General features: G+C 47.6%; 3 protein-coding genes across 3 annotated transcripts in view; 2 read left to right on the top strand and 1 right to left on the bottom strand.

Moving 5' to 3' along the window:
- Positions 1-21,702, top strand: part of rbm34 (RNA binding motif protein 34) — a 74,058-nt gene that overhangs the window by 37,198 nt on the left and 15,158 nt on the right. The gene's annotated exons all lie outside the window — the stretch shown is intronic.
- Positions 31-8,623, top strand: LOC311010834 (uncharacterized protein). The gene is made up of 5 exons (XM_084005477.1): positions 31-158; positions 1,158-2,796; positions 4,496-4,801; positions 5,098-5,297; positions 6,295-8,623. Exons 2-5 carry the CDS (start codon positions 1,168-1,170, stop codon positions 7,943-7,945), a joined length of 3,786 nt encoding a protein of 1,261 aa, XP_083861603.1. The 5' UTR covers positions 31-158; positions 1,158-1,167; the 3' UTR covers positions 7,946-8,623.
- Positions 16,267-21,367, bottom strand: LOC311011378 (mitochondrial import receptor subunit TOM20 homolog). Its single transcript, XM_084006285.1, has 4 exons — positions 20,795-21,367; positions 16,926-17,007; positions 16,664-16,806; positions 16,267-16,539 (listed from the first exon to the last, which is right to left on the bottom strand). The coding sequence occupies exons 1-4, from the start codon at positions 20,801-20,803 to the stop codon at positions 16,495-16,497; spliced, it is 279 nt and encodes a 92-aa protein (XP_083862411.1). The 5' UTR covers positions 20,804-21,367; the 3' UTR covers positions 16,267-16,494.

The raw sequence follows: 21,702 nt of genomic DNA on the forward strand, positions 1-21,702 counted from the left end.
GGGACAACTATGACGAGGAGCAGAGCTGAGACGTCACACTCCAGAAACGAAAGTAAAGTTGGTCAGAGTGGCAGCAACGCAGCAGTCGAGACAAACCTCCGTTTCATTAGAAGAAAACAAGATTCAACACGACTTCATCACGTCTTTCTCAAACATGGGTGAGTACAGCTGCTAATATGTTTTTATATTCATTTCAATCAGTAATTTAGTTTAGTTTTTGTCAAATTTGTAACATGATCAAAAAAAAAATACAATTCAATTATTTTTACTGTCCACACACATGTATCAACACAATTCCAATGACTAAATGTCTGCTTGAAAGTAATGTTAAATATGTAAATGTACATATCGTTTATTTTCATGAACGGCCGAGGTGTGTGGCACTTTAAACGTTGCTCTAGCAAAGAATTGTTGGGTGCGGTCGAATAGTCAATTTTGCTTCGGAAGGTTCCTAACTGAAGAAGTGGCCGCCATGATAACAGCCCTTTAATTCTCTGAATGCAAAGGAAAGGAGCTCCAATGCTTCCTTTCAGAGCTCCTTTAGGATGCAACGGACCTTCCTATACAAATGCAAAGGAGATCACGCCGACCCACAATTCTTTGCGAGAGCAACATTTAAAGTGCCACACAAATCGGCCGTTCATGAACACAAACGATATGTACATTTGCATATTTAACAATTACTTTCAAGCTGACATATATAATAACTGTTATTGTGTTGATAAATGTGTGGACAGTGTTAATAATTGAATGGTATTACACATTTGACAAAAACAAAACTAAAACTACAAATGAAATGTAAATACAGCAACCGGTCAAACAGGAGCTGCTGGAAGTGAAGCCGATCACTGAACAAGCTGCTGATAGAACCAACAACATGGTTTCACATTAAAGGTTTTTACACCAGAGGACCAGTGGGAGGCTTTTATTGTGAAGCAGCTAGAGGAAATGTTTGTCAGTAAGCAGAGCTTTGATAGCAGGGCTGTTCTCCAATCAAACTTCTACACAAAATGATGTGTCATCGCTTTGTTTCTCAGCAAGTCAAGACACAGTATCACAGGACAGAAGAACAGTCATCACACGTGTTTCTTAATAATATATGATAAACAACTAAAGTGGTATTTTAAATGAAGCGTTTTTCTTTTCTTTCACACTAGGTGTGTAGATATGGCTGCTGCAAACTATCCACATTCTGAAGATCAGTTTCTGTGCTGCATCTGTCTGGATGTGTTCACTGATCCAGTCACCATAACATGTGGACACAACTTCTGCAAAACCTGCATCGATACACACTGGAATACTAACGACCAGTACCGGTGTCCCATGTGTAAGAAGGTTTTTTACTCGAGACCTGAGCTGCACGTCAACACGTTCATCTCTGAGATGGTTGCTCAGTTCAGACAGTCAGCTCCACAGAAAGCCAGCAGCAGCAGATCAGAGCAGCAGGAGGCCAAACCAGGAGAAGTTCCCTGTGACGTCTGCACTGGATCCAGACTGAAGGCCCTGAAGTCCTGCCTGGTGTGTCTGGTCTCCTACTGTGAGACTCACCTGGAGCCTCATCTGACCACGTCAGGCCTGAAAAGACACCAGCTGATCGACCCTGTGGAGAACCTGGAAGGCAGGATGTGTAGGAAGCACGATAAACCTCTGGAGCTGTTCTGTAAGACCGACCAGACATGTGTCTGCATGCTCTGCAGCGTTTTAGACCACAAGACACACGAGTTTGTTCCTCTGAAAGAAGAATATGAAGACAAGAAGGCAGAGCTGGGGAAGACAGAGGCTGAAGCTCAGCAGATGATCCAGAAGAGACGACTGAAGATTCAGGAGATCAAACGCTCAGTCGACCTCAGTGAGCAAGATGCAGACAGAGTGATAGCAGGAGGTGTTCAGGTCTTCACTGGTCTGATGGAGTCTGTTCAGAGAGTCCAGAATGAGTTCATCAAAACTATAGAAGAGAAGCAGAGAACGACACAGAAACAGGCTGAAGGCTTCATCAAAGAGCTGGAACAGGAAATCTCTGAGCTGAAGAAGAGAAGCACTGAGGTGGAGAAGCTCTCACTCTCTGAAGACCACGTCCTCCTCCTCCAAAGCTTCCCGTCCCTGAAAGCTGCTCCACCCACCAAGGACTGGACAGAGGTCAGAGTTCATCCTGCATCATATGAGGGGACTGTGGTGAAAGCTGTGGCCCACCTGGAGGAGACGCTCAGTACAGAGATGAAGAAGCTGGTTGCTGAATCTGAGCTGAAGAGGGTCCAGGTCTATGCAGTAGATGTGACTCTTGATCCTGATACAGCACATCATTATCTCAACCTGTCTGATGATGGGAAGCAAGTTATTCATTTGGATGTGAAGAAGAATCTCCCCGACAACCCAAAGAGATTTTCTGATTGTGTTTGTGTCTTAGCAAAGCAGAGTTTCTCTTCAGGCAGATTCTACTTTGAGGTTCAAGTTGAAGGAAAGACTAAATGGGTTCTTGGAGTGGCCAGAGAGTCCATCAACAGGAAGGGGAGAATCCAGCTGAGCCCTCAGGAAGGTTACTGGACGATATGTTTGGAAAATGGAAATGAGTACAACGCTCTTGCTGGCCCTCTGGTCCGTCTCTCTCTGAAGTCTCGGCCTCAGAAGGTGGGGGTGTTTGTGGATTATGAGGAGGGTCTGGTCTCCTTCTATGACGTAGATGCTGCAGCTCTTATCTACTCCTTTACTGGCTGCTCCTTCACTGACAAACTCCTCCCACTCTTCAGTCCTCATCTTAATGAAGGTGGTAAAAACTCTGCACCTCTGATCATCTGCCCTGTCAGAATAAACTAATCATTTATCTTATTTAATTTATAGAAATTAATCATTGAAAGGAACAAATATACAGTCTCATTTGATAGTGTGGTATTAGTACTTTTACTTGAGTAAAGGATCTGAATACTTCCTCCACATCTGTGGGAGCGTATGTGACGCAATTCATCCAACAATTTTGCTGTTATTTTATTGTAATAAACGGTTAAAAAAGATGCCGAAATAACTACATGATGATGACAATTTGTAAAAACCCCAAAGTCATGTTTTTTTTAGGTCTGACTGCAAGACAACAAGCAAATAACTTAAAATGCTTGTTTTCTGAATGGAGTCTGGTTGATGGGAGTTAGGCTATGCTAACATTGTAGCTGCTCCATCAACAGTTAAAATAAGATCATCTATTCAAACCCTGTTCTCTGGACACGGGTATCCCTCAAGGCTGAGTACTAGGACCGCTTCTGTTCTCATTATACACATTATACACCAGATCACTAGGCTCTGTAATCACATCACATGGATTCTCCTGCCATTGCTACGCAGATGACACCCAGCTGTTCCTCTCTTTTCCCCCGTCCTCTGACGCTCACATTGCAACTCGCATCTCGGACTGTCTGGCTGACATCTCTGTCTGGACAACTGCACATCACCTCAAGCTTAACCTGAATAAAACCGAACTCCTCTTCATCCCAGGGAAAGACTGCCCTCGCATGGACCTGTCGGTCACTGTCAAGGGAATCACAGTATTACCTTCCTCAACTGCGAGGAACCTGGGTGTAATCCTCGATGACCAACTATCCTGCACCCCCAACATCACTGCTGTGGCCCGATCCTGCAGACTTGCCCTCTACAATATCTGCAGGATTCGGACTTTCCTCACAAAGGATGCAACACAACTCCTGGTCCAAGCACTGGTCATCTCCCGCCTTGACTACTGCAACTCTCTCCTGGCCGGACTCCCGGCCTCTGCGATTAAACCATTGCAGCGTATCCAGAATGCTGCAGCACGCCTTATCTTCAATCTACCCAAATTATCCCATGTGACCCCCCCTCCTCCGTGACCTCCACTGGCTCCCTGTTGCAGCACGCATCCAATTCAAGACGATGACACTGGCCTTCAGGGCCATCAATGGAACGACACCTGTCTACCTTCAAACACTGGTCAAACCTCATGCCCCGAAGCGAGCACTTCGCTCCTCTACTTCAGCTGGCCGGCTGGTACCACCATCGCTGAAATCAAACAAATGTCGCTCAGCAAAGTCCAGACTCTTCTCTGTTCTGGTCCTCAGTGGTGGAACGAACTCCCGACCAATGTCAGGACAGCAGAGTCATTGCCATCTTCCGAAAAAGGCTCAAGACTCACCTGTTCAGACTTCAGCTCGACTCTACATAGCATGACCCCCCCCCCCTGCTGAACAGCTACTACTTTACTCAGACGAGGATCTAACACTTGTTTCTATTTTTTAGCTCTTACTTTATTGGCAATGATATGTTGTGGTTTCCTTCTTTTGACAAATGTACTTATTGTAAGTCACTTTGGACAAAAGCGTCTGCTAAATGCCCTAAATATAAATGACTGTCGTTATTAATGAATGTAAATAAAAGTGGAAGAATGTTTTAAAACTGGCCTTTGTTTGTTGGCTTTTGTTTGTAAACCAGATTCATGTGAGACTTCATGCTAGTGTACTTGCTTGTCTTCGTGTCGCAGAACGCCGTCTCGGTCCAGCTGGCGTTGGAACTGGACGGCACCAAACTGGAGGGCAGGTCCATCCGGGTGAAGAGGTCGGTGAATCAGAAGCATGAAACTAACAGCAAGGGCCCCACAGGGAGGACCGGCAAGGGCCCCGCGAAGGGCTGGGTGCCGGAGAGAGGAGGCTTCAAGTCTCAGAAGAACTTCTCTGGAAAGCAGCAGGAGTCGACCAAAAGCTCCGCCTCCTTCAAGGGAGAGATGGTGGATCCCAAGAAAAAGAGTAAAAAGAAAGGACTGAAGAAGAAACCGAAACCAAAGAAGACGGTTCATATCTGACATCACGGCGGCATCTTGCAGAAATAAAAGTGTGAGGACTCTTTGTGAATCTGAGGTCATATTATTTTTTGTAGTAGAACCTGGATAAAATACTGAATAAAAATCTGTAAAGTAGCCGGAGAGTAAGATGAACCAAAGGTCTGTCCAGCACAGAGATACTACAAGAGGTAGTAAAATACCAGCACAGAGATACTACAAGAGGTAGTACAATACCAGCACAGAGATACTACAAGAGGTAGTGCAATACCAGCACAGAGATACTACAAGAGGTAGTACAATACCAGCACAGAGATACTACAAGAGGTACTACTTTAGTGACATCAACCGGGACAACTATGACGAGGAGCAGAGCTGTGACGTCACACTCCAGAAACGAAAGTAAAGTTGGTCAGAGTGGCAGCAACGCAGCAGTCGAGACAAACCTCCGTTTCATTAGAAGAAAACAAGATTCAACACGACTTCATCACGTCTTTCTCAAACACGGGTGAGTACAGCTGCTAATATGTTTTTATATTCATTTCAATCAGTAATTTAGTTTCGTTTTTGTCAAATTTGTAACATGATAAAAAAAAAATACAATTCAATTATTTTTACTGTCCACACACATTTATCAACACAATTCCAATGACTAAATGTCTGCTTGAAAGTAATGTTAAATATGTAAATGTACATATCGTTTATTTTCATGAACGGCCGAGGTGTTTGGCACTTTAAACGTTGCTCTCGCAAAGAATTGTTGGGTGCGGTCGAATAGTCAATTTTGCTTCGGAAGGTTCCTAACTGAAGAAGTGGCCGCCATGATAACAGCCCTTTAATTCTCTGAATGCAAAGGAAAGGAGCTCCAATGCTTCCTTTCAGAGCTCCTTTAGGATGCAAGGGACCTTCCTATACAAATGCAAAGGAGATCACGCCGACCCACAATTCTTTGCGAGAGCAACATTTAAAGTGCCACACAAATCGGCCGTTCATGAACACAAACGATATGTACATTTGCATATTTAACAATTACTATCAAGCTGACATATATAACAACTGTTATTGTGTTGATAAATGTGTGGACAGTGATAAAATTGAATCGTGTTACACATTTGACAAAAACAAAACTAAAACCACAAATGAAATGTAAATACAGCAACCGGTCAAACAGGAGCTGCTGGATGTGAAGCCGATCACTGAACAAGCTGCTGATAGAACCAACAACATGGTTTCACATTAAAGGTTTTTACACCAGAGGACCAGTGGGAGGCTTTTATTGTGAAACAACTAGAGGAAATGTTTGTCAGTAAGCAGAGCTTTGATAGCAGGGCTGTTCTCCAACTAAACTTCTACACAAAATGATGCGTCATCGCTTTGTTTCTCAGCAAGTCAAGACACAGTATCACAGGACAGAAGAACAGTCATCACACGTGTTTCTTAATAATATATGATAAACAACTAAAGTGGTATTTTAAATGAAGCGTTTTTCTTTTCTTTCACACTAGGTGTGTAGATATGGCTGCTGCAAACTATCCACATTCTGAAGATCAGTTTCTGTGCTCCATCTGTCTGGATGTGTTCACTGATCCAGTCACCACATCATGTGGACACAACTTCTGCAAAACCTGCATCGATACACACTGGAATACTAACGACCTGTACCTGTGTCCCATGTGTAAGAAGGGTTTTAACCCGAGACCTGAGCTGCACGTCAACACGTTCATCTCTGAGATGGTTGCTCAGTTCAGACAGTCAGCTCCACAGAAAGCCAGCAGCAGCAGATCAGAGCAGCAGGAGGCCAAACCAGGAGAAGTTCCCTGTGACGTCTGCACTGGATCCAGACTGAAGGCCCTGAAGTCCTGCCTGGTGTGTCTGGTCTCCTACTGTGAGACTCACCTGGAGCCTCATCTGACCACGTCAGGCCTGAAAAGACACCAGCTGATCGACCCTGTGGAGAACCTGGAAGGCAGGATGTGTAGGAAGCACGATAAACCTCTGGAGCTGTTCTGTAAGACCGACCAGACATGTGTCTGCATGCTCTGCAGCGTTTTAGACCACAAGAATCACAAGTTTGTTCCTCTGAAAGAAGAATATGAAGACAAGAAGGCAGAGCTGGGGAAGACAGAGGCTGAAGCTCAGCAGATGATCCAGAAGAGACGACTGAAGATTCAGGAGATCAAACACTCAGTCGACCTCAGTGAGCAATATGCAGACAGAGTGATAGCAGGAGGTGTTCAGGTCTTCACTGGTCTGATGGAGTCTGTTCAGAGAGTCCAGAATGAGTTCATCAAAACTATAGAAGAGAAGCAGAGAACGACACAGAAACAGGCTGAAGGCTTCATCAAAGAGCTGGAACAGGAAATCTCTGAGCTGAAGAAGAGAAGCACTGAGGTGGAGAAGGTCTCACTCTCTGAAGACCACGTCCTCCTCCTCCAAAGCTTCCCGTCCCTGAAAGCTGCTCCACCCACCAAGGACTGGACAGAGGTCAGAGTTCATCCACCATCATATGAGGGGACTGTGGTGAAAGCTGTGGCCCAGCTGGAGGAGACGCTCAGTACAGAGATGAAGAAGCTGGTTGAGTCTGAGCTGAAGAGGGTCCAGGTCTATGCAGTAGATGTGACTCTTGATCCTGATACAGCACATCCTGAACTCAACCTGTCTGATGATGGGAAGCAAGTAATTCATTGGGATGTGAAGAAGAATCTCCCCGACAACCCAAAGAGATTCTCTCATTACATTCGTGTCTTAGCAAAGCAGAGTTTCTCTTCAGGCAGATTCTACTTTGAGGTTCAAGTTAAAGGAAAGACTGAGTGGGTTCTTGGAGTGGCCAGAGAGTCCATCAACAGGAAGGAGAGAATCCAGCCGAGACCTCAGGAAAGATATTGGACTATATGTTTGCAAAATGGAAATGAGTACAAAGCTATTGCTGGCCCTCCGGTCCGTCTCTCTCTGAAGTCTCAGCCTCAGAAGGTGGGGGTGTTTGTGGATTATGAGGAGGGTCTGGTCTCCTTCTATGACGTAGATGCTACAGCTCTTATCTACTCCTTTACTGGCTGCTCCTTCACTGACAAACTCCTCCCATTCTTCAATCCTGGTCTTAATGAAGGTGGTAAAAACTCTGCACCTCTGATCATCTGCCCTGTCAGAATAAACTAATCATTTATCTTATTTAATTTATAGAAATTAATCATTGAAAGGAACAAATACACAGTCTCATTTGATAGTGTGGTATTAGTACTTTTACCTGAGTAAAGGATCTGAATACTTCCTCCACGTCTGTGGGAGCGTATGTGACGCAATTCATCCAACAACTTTGCTGTTATTTTATTGTAATATACATAAGCAAAGATGCAGAAATAACGACATGATGATGACAATATGTAAAAACCCCAAAGTCATGTTTTTTTAGGTCTGACTGCAAGACGACAAGCAAATAACTTAAAATGCTTGTTTTCTGAATGGAGTCTGGTTGATGGGAGCTAGGCTACGCTAACATTGTAGCTGCTCCGTCAACACTTAAAATAACATCTAGACATAAATACGGCAGAGACCTCGTTGTTTGTACCGTTGACAGTCTCTGGTTTCATCATAGTCTGGTCTCTGGACTCATGTGGACTACTATCTACACCTCTGGGAGACCACAGACCACTACGATATGTTTAAGTCTCCATTTCTGATTCAGTGACGACAGGAGGAGAATCTCAATGAAACCATTGAGGAGAATCCACTCTGGGGGATGAAGCAATAAGACATGGAAGAAATGTCCAACAGAAACTTTGATGAATGTCGACTGTCGTTATTAATGAATGTAAATAAAGGAAGAATGATTTCAAACTGGCCTTTGTTTGTTGGCTTTTGTTTGTAAACCAGATTCATGTGAGACTTCATGCTGTTGTACTTCGTGTCGCAGAGCGCCGTCTCGGTCCGGCTGGTGTTGGAACTGGACGGCACTAATCTGGAGGGCAGGTCCATCCGGGTGAAGAAGAATTATAATAACAACAATAATAATAAACTTAATTTGTATAGCACCTTTAAAAATAAGAGTTTACAAAGTGTAAACACATAGTGACCTGTCAATCAGCAGGTAAGCCCCGCCCCCTAATAATCCCCTGCTTTCTGGTCTGGTGGACTCTAAATGGACCTGTCAATCAGCAGGTAAGCCCCGCCCCCTGAAGCATCCCCTGCTTTCTGGTCTGGTGGACTCTAAATGAACCATAATGTACTAAATGAACATCATGCTGGATTGAAGAAGACTTGAAACTAGAGATTGAGACCATAAACTCATGTTTACAATGTTTACTGAGATAATACATCAAGAGAGAAGTAGGACCATTTTCTCATAGACTTCTATACAACCAGAGAGGAGTCGCCCCCTGGTGGCCAGCAGAGAGAAGTAGGACCATTTTCTCATAGACTTCTATACAACCAGAGAGGAGTCGCCCCCTGGTGGCCAGCAGAGAGAATGCAGGTTTAAGGCATATTCCAGTCCAACAGTTATTTAAGATGAGAAATGAGAAAGAAGAAGTGATGTTTTGGTGTTTACCCACGGTGGATGAATCTCTCTGGAGGAGAAGATCTTTGGGACGTCTCTTTTGTTTGTCCCCTTTCCTCCGAGATTATAGCAAAAAAAAAAATGAAAAAAATGAAAACGTCTAGATTAAGATGAGACGTCTAAGAAACTATTCAACCCTGAATAACCTGAATGTAAACTCGTCTTTTAAACTTCAGCCGGCTCTTTCAACATAAAAGCATCTCCACAACTTCAGTTTGTTCATGTTTTTTTATTTTTTTCCTGAAGAGGGGTCGTCCTCTTTAAAATGAACAGAACATTCCATCACTTAAAAAAAAAAAAAACTGTTTCCAAATCGAGACCAGAAACCGAGAGACGACTGATGACAGAAAGAGAAACAATAAATACTCTGAAGCGTCCGAGCAGAGAGAAGATTCCCGCTCGTGTAACTTTCCATGCCGTGAATCTGGTGCATGACGCTGCCAGGATGTGTGCTACACCAGCCTGGAGGAAGGAGCAGATTCATGTTAACACCCAGTCCACTTAATGAGCACACACACAGTGTAATGATGGGGGGATACGATCCGGAGACTCTTAATACCCCAAAGAACGGCTCATTTAAGTTCAAAAACAGACAAACACTAGTATCGGGGACAAACCAGGGATGGAAAACTAATTCCCTTTAGGACGCCTTGATGGGGGAAGTGTTGGACGTCGGCCGGAGTGATGGAGGCCGAGGCGTTGGCAGGTTGTCGTTGTAGGGTAGCCGACAGCTCCCTCTAGTGGGCTTGTGTGTGTATGGACTCGGGCAGTCGTCACGCGTCAGTCCTGTTCCCGCTTACTCGTTCAATACATATTACTATGAGACACAGCCCGACTCCGTGTATTCTTCTATGCACCTTCACTTGCAACATGGTGTCAGAAGTGGTTTTGGAACCCAGAGTGCGTGCTACGTTGCCTGTCAATGGAACAGCGTGCGCTTATTTGTTTTGCTAGACATAGTTAGAAGTTTCAGTTAGCCTGTTAGCGTTAGCACCGCGCGGGGAAGATGGCTTCAAACATTCCGCCACCGGAGCCCATGAAGATGACTGGGGATCTTCACTGCCACTGGGCTAGCTTTCGTTCAGAGTTTGAGGATTATCTGCTTGCGACCGGGATCGACAAGGCAGAGAAGCCGGTGCAGGCAGCAACGCTCAGGAGGCTAATGGGGAAGGATTGCCACCATGTTTACAAGCACAACCTGGGACTCACAGAGGAAGAGCAGAAAGACGCGGGTGCGATACTCGACAAACTGGGGCAATACTTCACACCCAGCAAGAATGTGATCTTTGAGAGGTATGTTTTTGGAAACCTTAAACAAGAGGATGGAGAGTCAGTGGATGCTTTTGTCACAAGACTGAGAGAGAAAGCTGCCACATGTGAATATGGAGCTTTAAAGGAGTCATCACCTGGTTTTATATGTATCCAGCCCCCCTTGGATCGCTTTGGATCAATTCGTAAAACTTATTAGAAAAAAAAAAAAAAAATTTAATCAAACATTGAGCTTGTTCTGACCCTTTTTCGTACCGCGATTTTATCACGCGAGATTACGCGCGAGGTTTTGACTGGTCCGGATGTGCATTGTATAATATGTAATGAGGCGCGCGTTGATTCGCCGCAGGAAGGACAGAGCCGGGGGGGCTTGCCTGCATGCAGACTCCAAAACATAATGGCGGCGCTTCGGCGATTTCAGGTAGCGGACGGGGCGGGGTTGGGTGGTGAAAGAGGGGTGGGCTTATGCAAGTAGCCGCCACGGTGACGTCACCGAAGGCGCAGAATCAAAATCTCGTGCTTTAGGAATGCACACCCTTGTGTGCTATTCCTGTTCGGAAAAAGAGCAGAAGCGAAAAAACGGCGCCACTTTCAAACTCCAGCCTTTCAGGCAAGTTTCAACTGAGGTCAAACACAGATATGCATGTTTTAACAAGAGAAATTGCGATTTCCAGGTGATGACTCCTTTAAGAGATGAGCTCATAAGGGACAGGTTTGTTCTGGGAATAACTGATGAGGGCGCCAGACGACGCATGCTAAGAGAAAAGGACCTTAAGTTGGAGGGGGCTATTGACATTGGCCGTGCAGTGGAGGTGTTGGACAATAAGTTAAAATCCATGTCACTTAGCAGCTCTGTGCCTGGGGAGAGCATCAATGTAGCATATGGACAGCGACCAGGACGGAGGCCTACCGGCAGGCCATCCGAGTCCGCCAGCACATCTGCACAGCCACAGAGAGGCACAGGTGGATGCAAGTACTGTGGCACACCACACAGACGGGGGCGAGACCTGTGCCCCGCATTTGGAAAGACATGTCGCTTGTGCGGCACTGCTAATCACTTTGCCAAAGTATGCATGAAAGGAGGCCAGCAAGGACGTCAGTTGAACGCTGTGGATGACCCGCTGCTGGGGGACCCGGAAGACCGCCACCGCGATGAGAGAGATGTGTACACGGCGGAGAGCTTGGGGGCTGTGAACACTCAAAGGAAAAAGTGGTTTGTAAACCTGCCACTCCACAGAGGGGTCCAGAGGTGCCAGCTTGACTCTGGAGCCACCTGCAATGTGATGAGCATGAAAGACAAGATGAGACTGGCACCTAGAGCTCCTCTTCAGAAAAGTCTCACCAGACTGAGGCTTTACAACAGTGAGTGGATGAGCTCAATGGGCGTGTACAGCACACGATGTGTCATCAGGGGCAAGACACACAGACTGGATTTTGAGGTCGTGTGCACCAGCCAGAAGCCCTTGCTTTCAGGGGAGACCTGCGAGAGACTTGGCCTTATGCGTTTCACCATTCCAGAAGAGCTGAACAAAGTGGAGCACTGCAAGGCAGGTGAGTTGACCAGAGACTGTCTTATTAAAGGAAAACACCACCGCATTTCCATACTGAACTATGTTCTGCTCTGATGTTAGACGAGGTGATACATACCTCCCTCTCCTCTGTGCGTGCACTCAATGGCTCTTGCGCGCACTCCGCGCAGCGCTAATTTGCTAGCATGTAGCTTGTCCTTAGGATCCAAAGGGGGGTGAAGTTAAAAGCGACCAAGCACTTCCACGTTGTCCCTATTTAAATACGGTTACGTGAGTAGTTACACGACCCAAGTTTGGTTACACAAAATGAAACATGCTAATTTTTCTAAGCGGATAACAAGGATAACTATATAGTATGGCGGAATAACAACTGGAAGCACTTCGACGTCGGCGCAGTAATATCATCACTCCGCTCCCCCTCTTACTTCCGTCAATAGAACCTACGTGACCTGCACGCCGTCGCCTGCACTAGTAGTTTATGCACAGTTGAGGAAGCATCAGGTTGTAGTAAGATAGTTTGTGAACAATCAAACATCATGGTTATAACGTGCATCGTACAGGGTTGTGAAAACAAGCAGAAGGTATATAGTCCCGTCATGTTTTGAGTGATGATATTACTGCGCCGACGTCGAAGTGCTTCTAGTTGTTATTCCGCCATACTTTATAGTTATCCTTGTTATCCGCTTAGAAAAATTAGCATGTTTCATTTTGTGTAACCAAACTTGGGTCGTGTAACTACTCACGTAACCGTATTTAAATAGGGACAACGTGGAAGTGCCTGGTCGCTTCTAACTTCACCCCCCTTTGGATCCTAAGGACAAGCTACATGCTAGCAAATTAGCGCCGCGCGGAGTGCGCGCAAGAGCCATTGAGTGCACGCATAGAGGAGTGGGAGGTATGTATCACCTCGTCTCAGATCAGAGCAGAACATAGTTCAGTATGGAAATGCGGTGGTGTTTTCCTTTAAAGCTTATAATGACGTGTTCACCAGCCCAGTCGAATCACTGCCGGGTGATATTCACTTCGTGTTGGACAGCACTGTTGTGCCCGTACAGTGCGCACCAAGGAATGTCCCGGTGGCCCTCAAGGCGGCTGTTAAGGCGCAGCTGGACCAGTATGAAAAGGATGGACACTTAACCACAGTCACTCAGCCCACGGACTGGATAAGCAATCTAGTCATAGTGAAGAAGCCAGACAAATTGAGGCTTTGCATCGACCCTAAGCCCCTTAACCGAGCCCTGAAGAGGTCCCATTACCTCATGCCCACTTTAGATGACGTGCTATACAAGCTGCCAAAGGCACGCGTCTTCACCCTGGTGGATGCGCGCGACGCATTCCTGCAGTGTCGCCTGGATGAGGAGAGCAGCCTGATGACAACGTTCTGGACGCCGTGGGGTAGAAAGCGATGGCTGAAGCTCCCTTTCGGTGTGTCAGTCGCACCGGAGCTATACCAGAGGAAACAACATGAGCTGCTGGCCGGTTTGAAAGGGATTGAGCCTATAGCGGATGACATCCTTGTGGTCGGCTGTGGGGACACAGAGGAGGAGGCTGTACAAGACCACGACGCAAACCTCATTGCTCTCATGGACAGATGCAGGGAAGTGAAGCTGAGGCTGAGCATAAAGAAGCTGCAGTTTCGTGTGAGGGAGGTCCGTTTCCACGGCCACGTACTGTCGGCGGAGGGCCTCAAAGCTGACCCCGAGAAGGTCAGGGCGGTCCTCGACATGCCAAACCCCACGGATGCAAAAGGCGTTCAGCGGTGTGTCGGCTTCGTTAACTACTTATCAAGGTTCATGCCCCGCTTGTCAGAGGTGTGTGAACCGCTGAGAAGGCTGCTGGACAAAGAAGTGCCATGGCACTGGTTGCCCAAACATGATGCTGCTATGAAGGAGATCAAGACGCTGGTCACGGCGGTGCCAGTACTACGTTATTATGATGTCAGCAAGCCAGTCACCATACAGAGTGACTCCAGTCAGACCGGGTTGGGCTGCTGCCTGCTTCAGGGGGGGCAGCCGGTTGCGTTCGCCTCCCGAGCGCTAAACCAGACGGAGCAAAACTATGCCCAGATCGAGAAGGAGTGCCTGAGCATCGTATTCGCTTGTCAACGCTTCCACTACTACCTATATGGGAGGGGCGATGAGACCGACCACCACCCGCTAGTGTCAATCTTCTCTAAGCCCCTTCTCAGTGCACCAAAGCGCCTGCAGAGCATGCTCCTTACACTGCAGAACTACTGCCTCACAGTGGTGTACAAGCCAGGCCCTGAAATGTACATAAGTGACACGCTCAGCAGGGCCCCCACCCCGCCACAGAGAATGGACATTCAGTACAGACGTGAAATGGTCTGCAGCATGCAGCAGGAGCAGTGTGACGCAGCAGCCATTCAGCAAGCAGACTACCTCAACGTCACTTGCCAACGCCTCGCACAGATACGGAAACACACAGAGGAGGATGTGTGTCTTCAAACACTCAAGTCGGTCGTGCTGGGCGGATGGCCAGAACACAAAGAGGAGAGCCCCATAGCCATCAGAGATTACTGGGCCATCAGAGATGAAATAAGCGCACAGGACGGTGTGCTTTTTAGGAGCCAGCGAGTCATCATTCCGAAATCTATGCGCCCCGAGATGCTGAGACGGATCCACTACAACCACGTGGGGGGTGAGGCTTGTTTCAGACAGGCCCGCGATACTCTCTACTGGCCAAACATGCAGGGAGGAATCAAAGACTATGTACAACAGTGTTCAGTGTGTAATGAGTATGCACACGAGCAACAGAAGGAGACTATGATGTCACACCCGCTCCCCACACGTCCCTGGCAGCTGGTGAGCATGGACCTTTTCAGCTACGCAAGGCAGGATTTCCTGCTCATGGTGGATCATTATTCTGACTTCTGGGAGATTGATCTACTTCCAGACCTGTCAGCTGGTACGGCCATCAGAAGGTGCAAGGCGCAGTTTGCAAGGTACGGCATCCCTGACCGGGTCATTTCAGACTGTGGAGGTCAGTTTGACTGTGGAGAGTTTCGGGCGTTTGCGAGGGAGTGGGGCTTCGAACATGTCATGTCCTCCCCGAGACACCCAAAGGCTAATGGCAAGGCAGAGTCTGCAGTGAAGATTGCGAAGAGCTTATGCAGAAAAGCAGACCGTGCCGACGAGGACCCCTGGAAGGCTTTTCTGCACTGGAGGAACACGCCCACTGACGGCATGCACTGCAGCCCAGCACAGCGACTGATGTCACGGAGGCTGAGAACTCTTCTCCCTGTGGCCGACCAGCTGCTAGAGCCTCAGGTCACCACTGGGGTTACAGACAAGCTGAGAGTGAAGCGTCAGGCAGCGAAGCTGACTTACGACAGATCTGCGAGGGATCTGCCGGAGCTGAACGTCGGCCAGCCCATCAGGATGAAACCACTCCCGGGCGACAGGACGGCCGATGGAGGAGAGGTGTATGCTTGCAGCAGGTGGGACCGCGGTCCTATCTCGTCAACGTGGAGGGAACCGCGTATCGTCGCAACAGGATCGATCTCCGACCAGCAGAGGTTTCCCCTCCACAGCCAGCAGCTCACGAAGAACGGCCACCTGAGCAGCCTGTGGACGCGGGTGCAGCTGACGGGGGCCATGCAGGCGGGGGCAATGCAGAGGAAGTCGTCAGCAGCCCTGCGACGTCTCCAAGGTTATCAGCCCCGAGGTCACCGCCATCTCCCTCACGGGCTGTGTCCACACCATGCCGTGCGTTACAGGGCCGGGCCTTCTCCCGGAGCGGGAGGCATATTAAGCCTCCGGACAGACTTGACCTTTAGGTCATACACTGAGCTGAGACTGACACACGCTCGCACACACACACACACACACACATGCGGGACAGTGGATTATTGTTTAAAAAAAAAAAAAAAAAAAGATGGTCACTTTGAATGTTCTCATGCAGTTGTTTTGTGCATGCTTTGATACTGCTATTTTGTGGTTATAGTTCTGCAAAGGTCCTGGTTCCTATTAACTTACTGTCTCGTCTTGATACATATTTCTATTGCACTATTTTGATATGTGGATATGAGCACTAATGTTCTAAAGACTGATACTATCCATGTTATTGTTTGGTATTGTGTTATACTAAAGGAAGGGAGATGTTGTAGGGTAGCCGACAGCTCCCTCTAGTGGGCTTGTGTGTGTATGGACTCGGGCAGTCGTCACGCGTCAGTCCTGTTATGCGCTAACTCGTTCAATACATATTACTATGAGACACAGCCCGACTCCGTGTATTCTTCTATGCACCTTCACTTGCAACAGTTGTCGTGGAAGGAGGGGTCCGCGTGAGGAAGAGGAGGGCGAGGAAGAGGACGGGGTTGCTTCCTCCCGGTCCTCTCATTCTATATCGTCCTCGCTCAGACTCTGTGCGCTCACGATACGCTGCAGGACAGAAGCAGAGAACAAACGTTCCACTCATGAACTTTTAAACCGTGGCTTGTTTGTTTGTTTTCTATGAGGAGCAACAGGAGGAGATCCATAGTAAAGGAGGAGGTGTTGGGCCTACCTGGCTGATGCTGGGCAGTTTGGTGAGCAGCATCTGGAAGACGGGCGGAGGCAGAGTCTGCTGCAGCACCTGCAGCAGCTGCTGAGGCTGACCACACACCGCGATGGCGTTGGTCAGGTGGTCCACGCCTTTCTCGTAGTCTCCTGTGGAGCGAAGGGCAAGGCGTGAGGACACGCCCACGGACTACACAAACTACAGGGAGGATCGGACGGGAGAAACAAAGAGTGAATGTGAAGGAGGTGTTGGTGTGAGGAGGTGTTACCCTGAGCCAGCAGCTCCTCCCCCAGCTGGATCTCCTCCAGGAAGAACTTCTGCACCGCCTCGGCGTCCTTCAGGTCTGGGAGCTGCAGGACAAACAAGCGTCAGACGCAGGAAGGAACCGGTGTCTTTGTTTGACCGGGTTCCCACATGAAGGGGAATAAAAACAGGCCGCCTCGGCGTTGAGCGGACAGAAAAACAGACACAGTATTTTAAACCCGTTCATGTGTGAGCTGAAAAACCAAGTAACCATAGCAACCACTCACCAAATAGGGAGACACTCTAAAAAAAAGACCCGGTAAATAAAAATACAGCATGGGAAATATTATTGCAACTAAAATGTATAACATGATCAAAACAAAACTCCCTCATATTTAATGACGCGGCCCTAAAAAATGATCAAATCCTCCGACTTTCTACGTCTTGAAAATACTTTTTAAATTCCCCCGATATTCCAGAAACTCCCCCGAACCCTGTTTAGAGGTCAGATGTCACAGGAAGTCGTCGTCCCGTGAAAGGTAATAAGCTCTGATCTGTGAGTCAGTCAAACTGTCAGAATAAAACAGGAAGTGAAGCTGTTCTGCCTCTAAAATAAAAGCCTACATATAAAGTGGTTATTGCTTCCACTAGTGCAGTTTATTAATGCTTAAACATGATGACATATGTATCGACGATAATCAGTGTTGGGCAAGTTACTTCAAAAGCGTAATGCATTATTTATTACTTGTTACTGTCATTTCAAAGTAATTAGTTACATTACAATATTACTGTCTTTGAATTGTAAGGCATTACACTACTTTTACATTACTTTTGCATTACTTTTCACCCAAATAAAAGGAAATATGGATTCTGTGTTCTCAATAGATCTTCTTGTGTTAAATAAAGCTCATTACACAGCAGGATGTGATGTGGTTTGGCATAATGACTGAGCTAGGCTTAAGATGAGATGAGATTGAGATTCAACTTTATTGTCATTGTGCAGTGTACAAGTACAGAGACAACGAAATGCAGTTAGCATCCATCCAGAAGTGCAAAACAGCAGTAAAGTGCAGAGTATGTGCAAATGTACACTGTAAAAATAAGAATAAGAATATTGCAGTGGGGTATGTACAAGTATGTGCAAATATACAGTTTAGGAACAAGTATGGGAGGTGCACTAGATGAGTGCGAGTGCAATATGGCAGAAAACAGTATGAAAAATACACTATAACACTAAGTACGCTGGGTGAGTATGATTACACTATTTACATATGAATATACTATGTCAGTATTATACACTATATATACATTTATTAAGTTAAGGCAGTATGAATACACTAATAAATGGAAAACACTTTAAGAGTATACTAATATGAATATGATTTCCAGTGAACAAGAATGTACATTATGGTCAGAATAAATAGCTAAATAAATAGGGGTGCTATGGGTGGAGTGAGTCCTGCTATCACCGTGGTTTAGAGTTCAACAGTGTGATAGCAGCAGGGAAGAAGCTGTTCCTGAACCTGCTGGTCCGGGAACGGAGAGACCTGAAGCGCCTGCCGGAGGGGAGGAGGGTAAAGAGTCTGTGGTTGGGGTGGGAAGTGTCCTTGGTGATGCAATGAGCCTTCCGCAGGCGTCGCTTGCACTGGATATTGTCTATGGTGGGGAGTGAAGAACCGGTGATGCGTTGGGCAGTTTTCACCACCCTCTGCAGCGATTTCCGGTCCGCGACAGAGCAGTTACCGTACCACACTGAGATGCAGTTGGTGAGGATGCTCTCGATGGTGCAACGGTAGAAGTTCACCAGGATCTGGGGAGACAGGTTGATCTTCTTCAGTCTCCTCAGGAAGAACAGACGCTGGTGAGCCTTCTTGACCAGAGTGGAAGTGTTGAGGTTCCAAGTAAGATCCTCGGAGATGTGGACACCCAGGAATTTAAAGCTGGAGACACGCTCCACCTCCGTCCCGTTGATGCGGACTGGAGTGTGCGTGTCCGGTTTAGTCTTCCTGTAGTCCACAATGATCTCTTTGGTCTTCTTGGTGTTGAGGGCCAGGTTGTTGTCGGCGCACCACGCCGCTAGGTGCTGGACCTCCTCCCTGTAGTCCGCCTCGTCGTTGTTGTGGATGAGGCCAATCACCGTTGTGTCGTCTGCAAACTTGATGATGGAGTTAGAGCCATGTACAGGTGTGCAGTCGAAGGTGAAGAGGGAGTAGAGGAGGGGGCTCAGCACACAGCCCTGTGGAACGCCAGTGTTCAGGGTGAGGGTTGAGGAGATGTGGCCGTTTAGTTTAACAGACTGGGGTCTGTTGGTCAGAAAGTCTAGTATCCAGTTGCACAGGGAGGTGTTGATTCCCAGGTCGCAGAGCTTGGACACCAGTTTGGAGGGGATGATGGTGTTGAATGCTGAACTGAAGTCGATGAACAGCATTCTAACGTAGGAGTTATTATTGTCCAGGTGGGAAAGGGCGAGATGTAGAGCCGTGGAAATGGCATCCTCCGTGCTCCTGTTATGGCGGTAGGCGAATTGGAGGGGGTCCAGTGTGGGGGGAGGCAGGATTTGAGCTGGGCCAGGACCAGCCGCTCGAAGCACTTCATGATGATGGGGGTGAGTGCAACAGGGCGGTAGTCGTTGAGACTCGCTGCAGTGGAGTGTTTAGGCACCGGCACGATGGAGGTGGTCTTGAAACACGAGGGGACAGCTGCTTGGGCTAGAGACATGTTGAAGATGTTGGTCATGACTCCGGTCAGCTGTCCAGCACAGGCCCTGAGCACACGTCCTGGTATGCCATCGGGACCTGCAGCCTTTCGTGCATTAATCCGGCTCAGTGCAGCACACACATCAGAGGAGGAGAGGATGAGGGGCTGGTGGTCCGCAGGGAGCACAGCCTTGATGGCAACCTCCTGGTTGTCCCTGTCGAATCGAGCATAGAAGCTGTTGAGCTCTTCAGGGAGGGAGGCGTCACTGGTAGGGGGGCTGGAGTTGGTGGTTTTGTAATCCGTGATGGCCTGGATGCCTTGCCACATGCGTCGGGGGTCAGAGTTGCACTTGAAGTGTTCCTCGAGCCTCAGCTTGTAGCCGTGCTTGGCCTTCCTGATGCCCCTCTTCAGGTCAGCCCTGGATGAGCTGTAGGCCTGTGCGTCACCTGATCTGAAAGCGGTGTCGCGTGCCTTCAGCAGAAGGCGGACCTCTTTATTCATCCACGGCTTCTGATTCGGGAATGTTGTGATCTGTTTGAGGGTGGTGATGCTGTTGATGGTGGAGTTGATAAAGTCCATAACTGAGGAGGCGTAAGAGTTGATGTCTGTATGGGAGTCTCGGGTAGCCTTGGTGGCAAACTCACTCCAGTCAGTGTTTTCAAACTGGTGTTGGAGCAGAGAGTCAGCTTCCACAGGCCACACCTTGACTGTCCTCACTGTGGGTTTGATGCGTTTGATGAGGGGGGTGTACTTGGGGAACAGGAACAATGAGAGGTGGTCAGACTGTCCAAGATGGGGGAGGGGGACTGCTTTGTAAGCATTAGTCATGTTGGTGTAAACATGATCCAAAGTCTTGTTACCTCTTGTGGGGCAGGAGACATGTTGGTGGAATTTGGGGAGTACTGTCTTTAAGTTGGAGTGATTGAAATCACCCGCAATAATGAAGGCAGCTTCCGGGTGTAAAGTCTGTTGTTTGCTAATGGCTGTATGAAGGTCCTTCATAGCTAGCTTAGCATTAGCATCAGGGGGGATGTAGGCTGCAGTCACAACAGTAGATGTAAATTCTCTGGGCAGATAGAACGGTCTACACTTAACCATGATGTATTCCAGGTTAGCGGAGCAATGACTCGGTAATAGTAGTGTCCGTGCACCATGCTTCGTTCACGTAGATGCACAGACCTCCTCCTCTGGACTTACCGGAGTCATCTGTTGATCTGTCTGCCCGGAAAGTCTGCCGCCCGGGAAGCTGAATAGCGCTGTCCGGAACGCCGCTGTTGAGCCATGTTTCTGTTAAAATCATGACGTTGCAGTCCATAATCCGTTTGCTTGTGGTGATCCGCAGTCGTAGCTCATCCATTTTATTCACCAGGGACCGAACATTGGCGAGGAAGATGCTAGGTAGAGAAAGCCGGTGAGGAGTTAGCTTTAGCTTAGCCTTTAGCCCTCCTCGGGCTCCTCGCCTTTGTTTACGGTCTCGACGCCGCCTGCGAGCCCTTCCGGTCGGCAGGGCTGAGTCGGTGGGATCCGCTGTTCTTTCGATCTCTGGGATGAGCCGTAGATCGCCGAAAAAGTTGCCAGGAAAGTTCGTTCGTTCTCAGATCCAAAAGTTCCTGGCGGCTGTATGCAGTATGTGCAAGACTGTTCTGAGTGAACAGACTTGCAATAACTAGGCCAATCACTGTTAATTTGCAGAAACTGGAGAGACGCTGAGCCTCGCGTTGTACACGCGCCGCCATCTTGTCCAACCGTATTGTATTAAGGCTGACAAAAGTACAATATAATGTATAATATAAGACATTATAGAAATACTGTAACTTTAGGTATTCATATTGAAATCAATAGAGCTAGAGCCTACTGTAGATTGTAAAAAAAAAAAAGTCATGACAAGATACACAACCCTTTTTACATTTCTATCCATGGACGTCGGAACTATTTTCTGAGAGGGGGGGCGGGATTTCTGTTGGGAGGGTCGGGGGAGAGACCACAATGATTAACGAACTAGACTGGATAAACGGTCCGCGTACGTTGCGGCCATCCGACTTTCGTTTTGTAGTCGACAGTAAAACGGACAACGAGTCGTTTCCCGTTTTTCGCTTCAAAATAAA

This window comes from Eutrigla gurnardus, assembly GCF_963514095.1.
Source record: "Eutrigla gurnardus genome assembly, chromosome: 3".
NCBI classification, from domain to species: domain Eukaryota; kingdom Metazoa; phylum Chordata; class Actinopteri; order Perciformes; family Triglidae; genus Eutrigla; species Eutrigla gurnardus.

Excerpts from the sequence above, each read along its gene's own strand:
- LOC311010834 (XM_084005477.1), top strand. The coding sequence starts at position 1,168 with ATGGCTGCTGCAAACTATCCACATTCTGAAGATCAGTTTCTGTGCTGC. Across the intron at positions 4,802-5,097 it reads AACCGAAACCAAAGAAGACG|CACAGAGATACTACAAGAGG; the intron begins GTTCATATCTGA and ends GTACAATACCAG. Across the intron at positions 5,298-6,294 it reads CACGTCTTTCTCAAACACGG|GTGTGTAGATATGGCTGCTG; the intron begins GTGAGTACAGCT and ends CTTTCACACTAG.
- LOC311011378 (XM_084006285.1), bottom strand. Across the intron at positions 16,807-16,925 it reads GGAGGAGCTGCTGGCTCAGG|GAGACTACGAGAAAGGCGTG; the intron begins GTAACACCTCCT and ends TTCGCTCCACAG. Across the intron at positions 16,540-16,663 it reads AACTGCCCAGCATCAGCCAG|CGTATCGTGAGCGCACAGAG; the intron begins GTAGGCCCAACA and ends TCTGTCCTGCAG.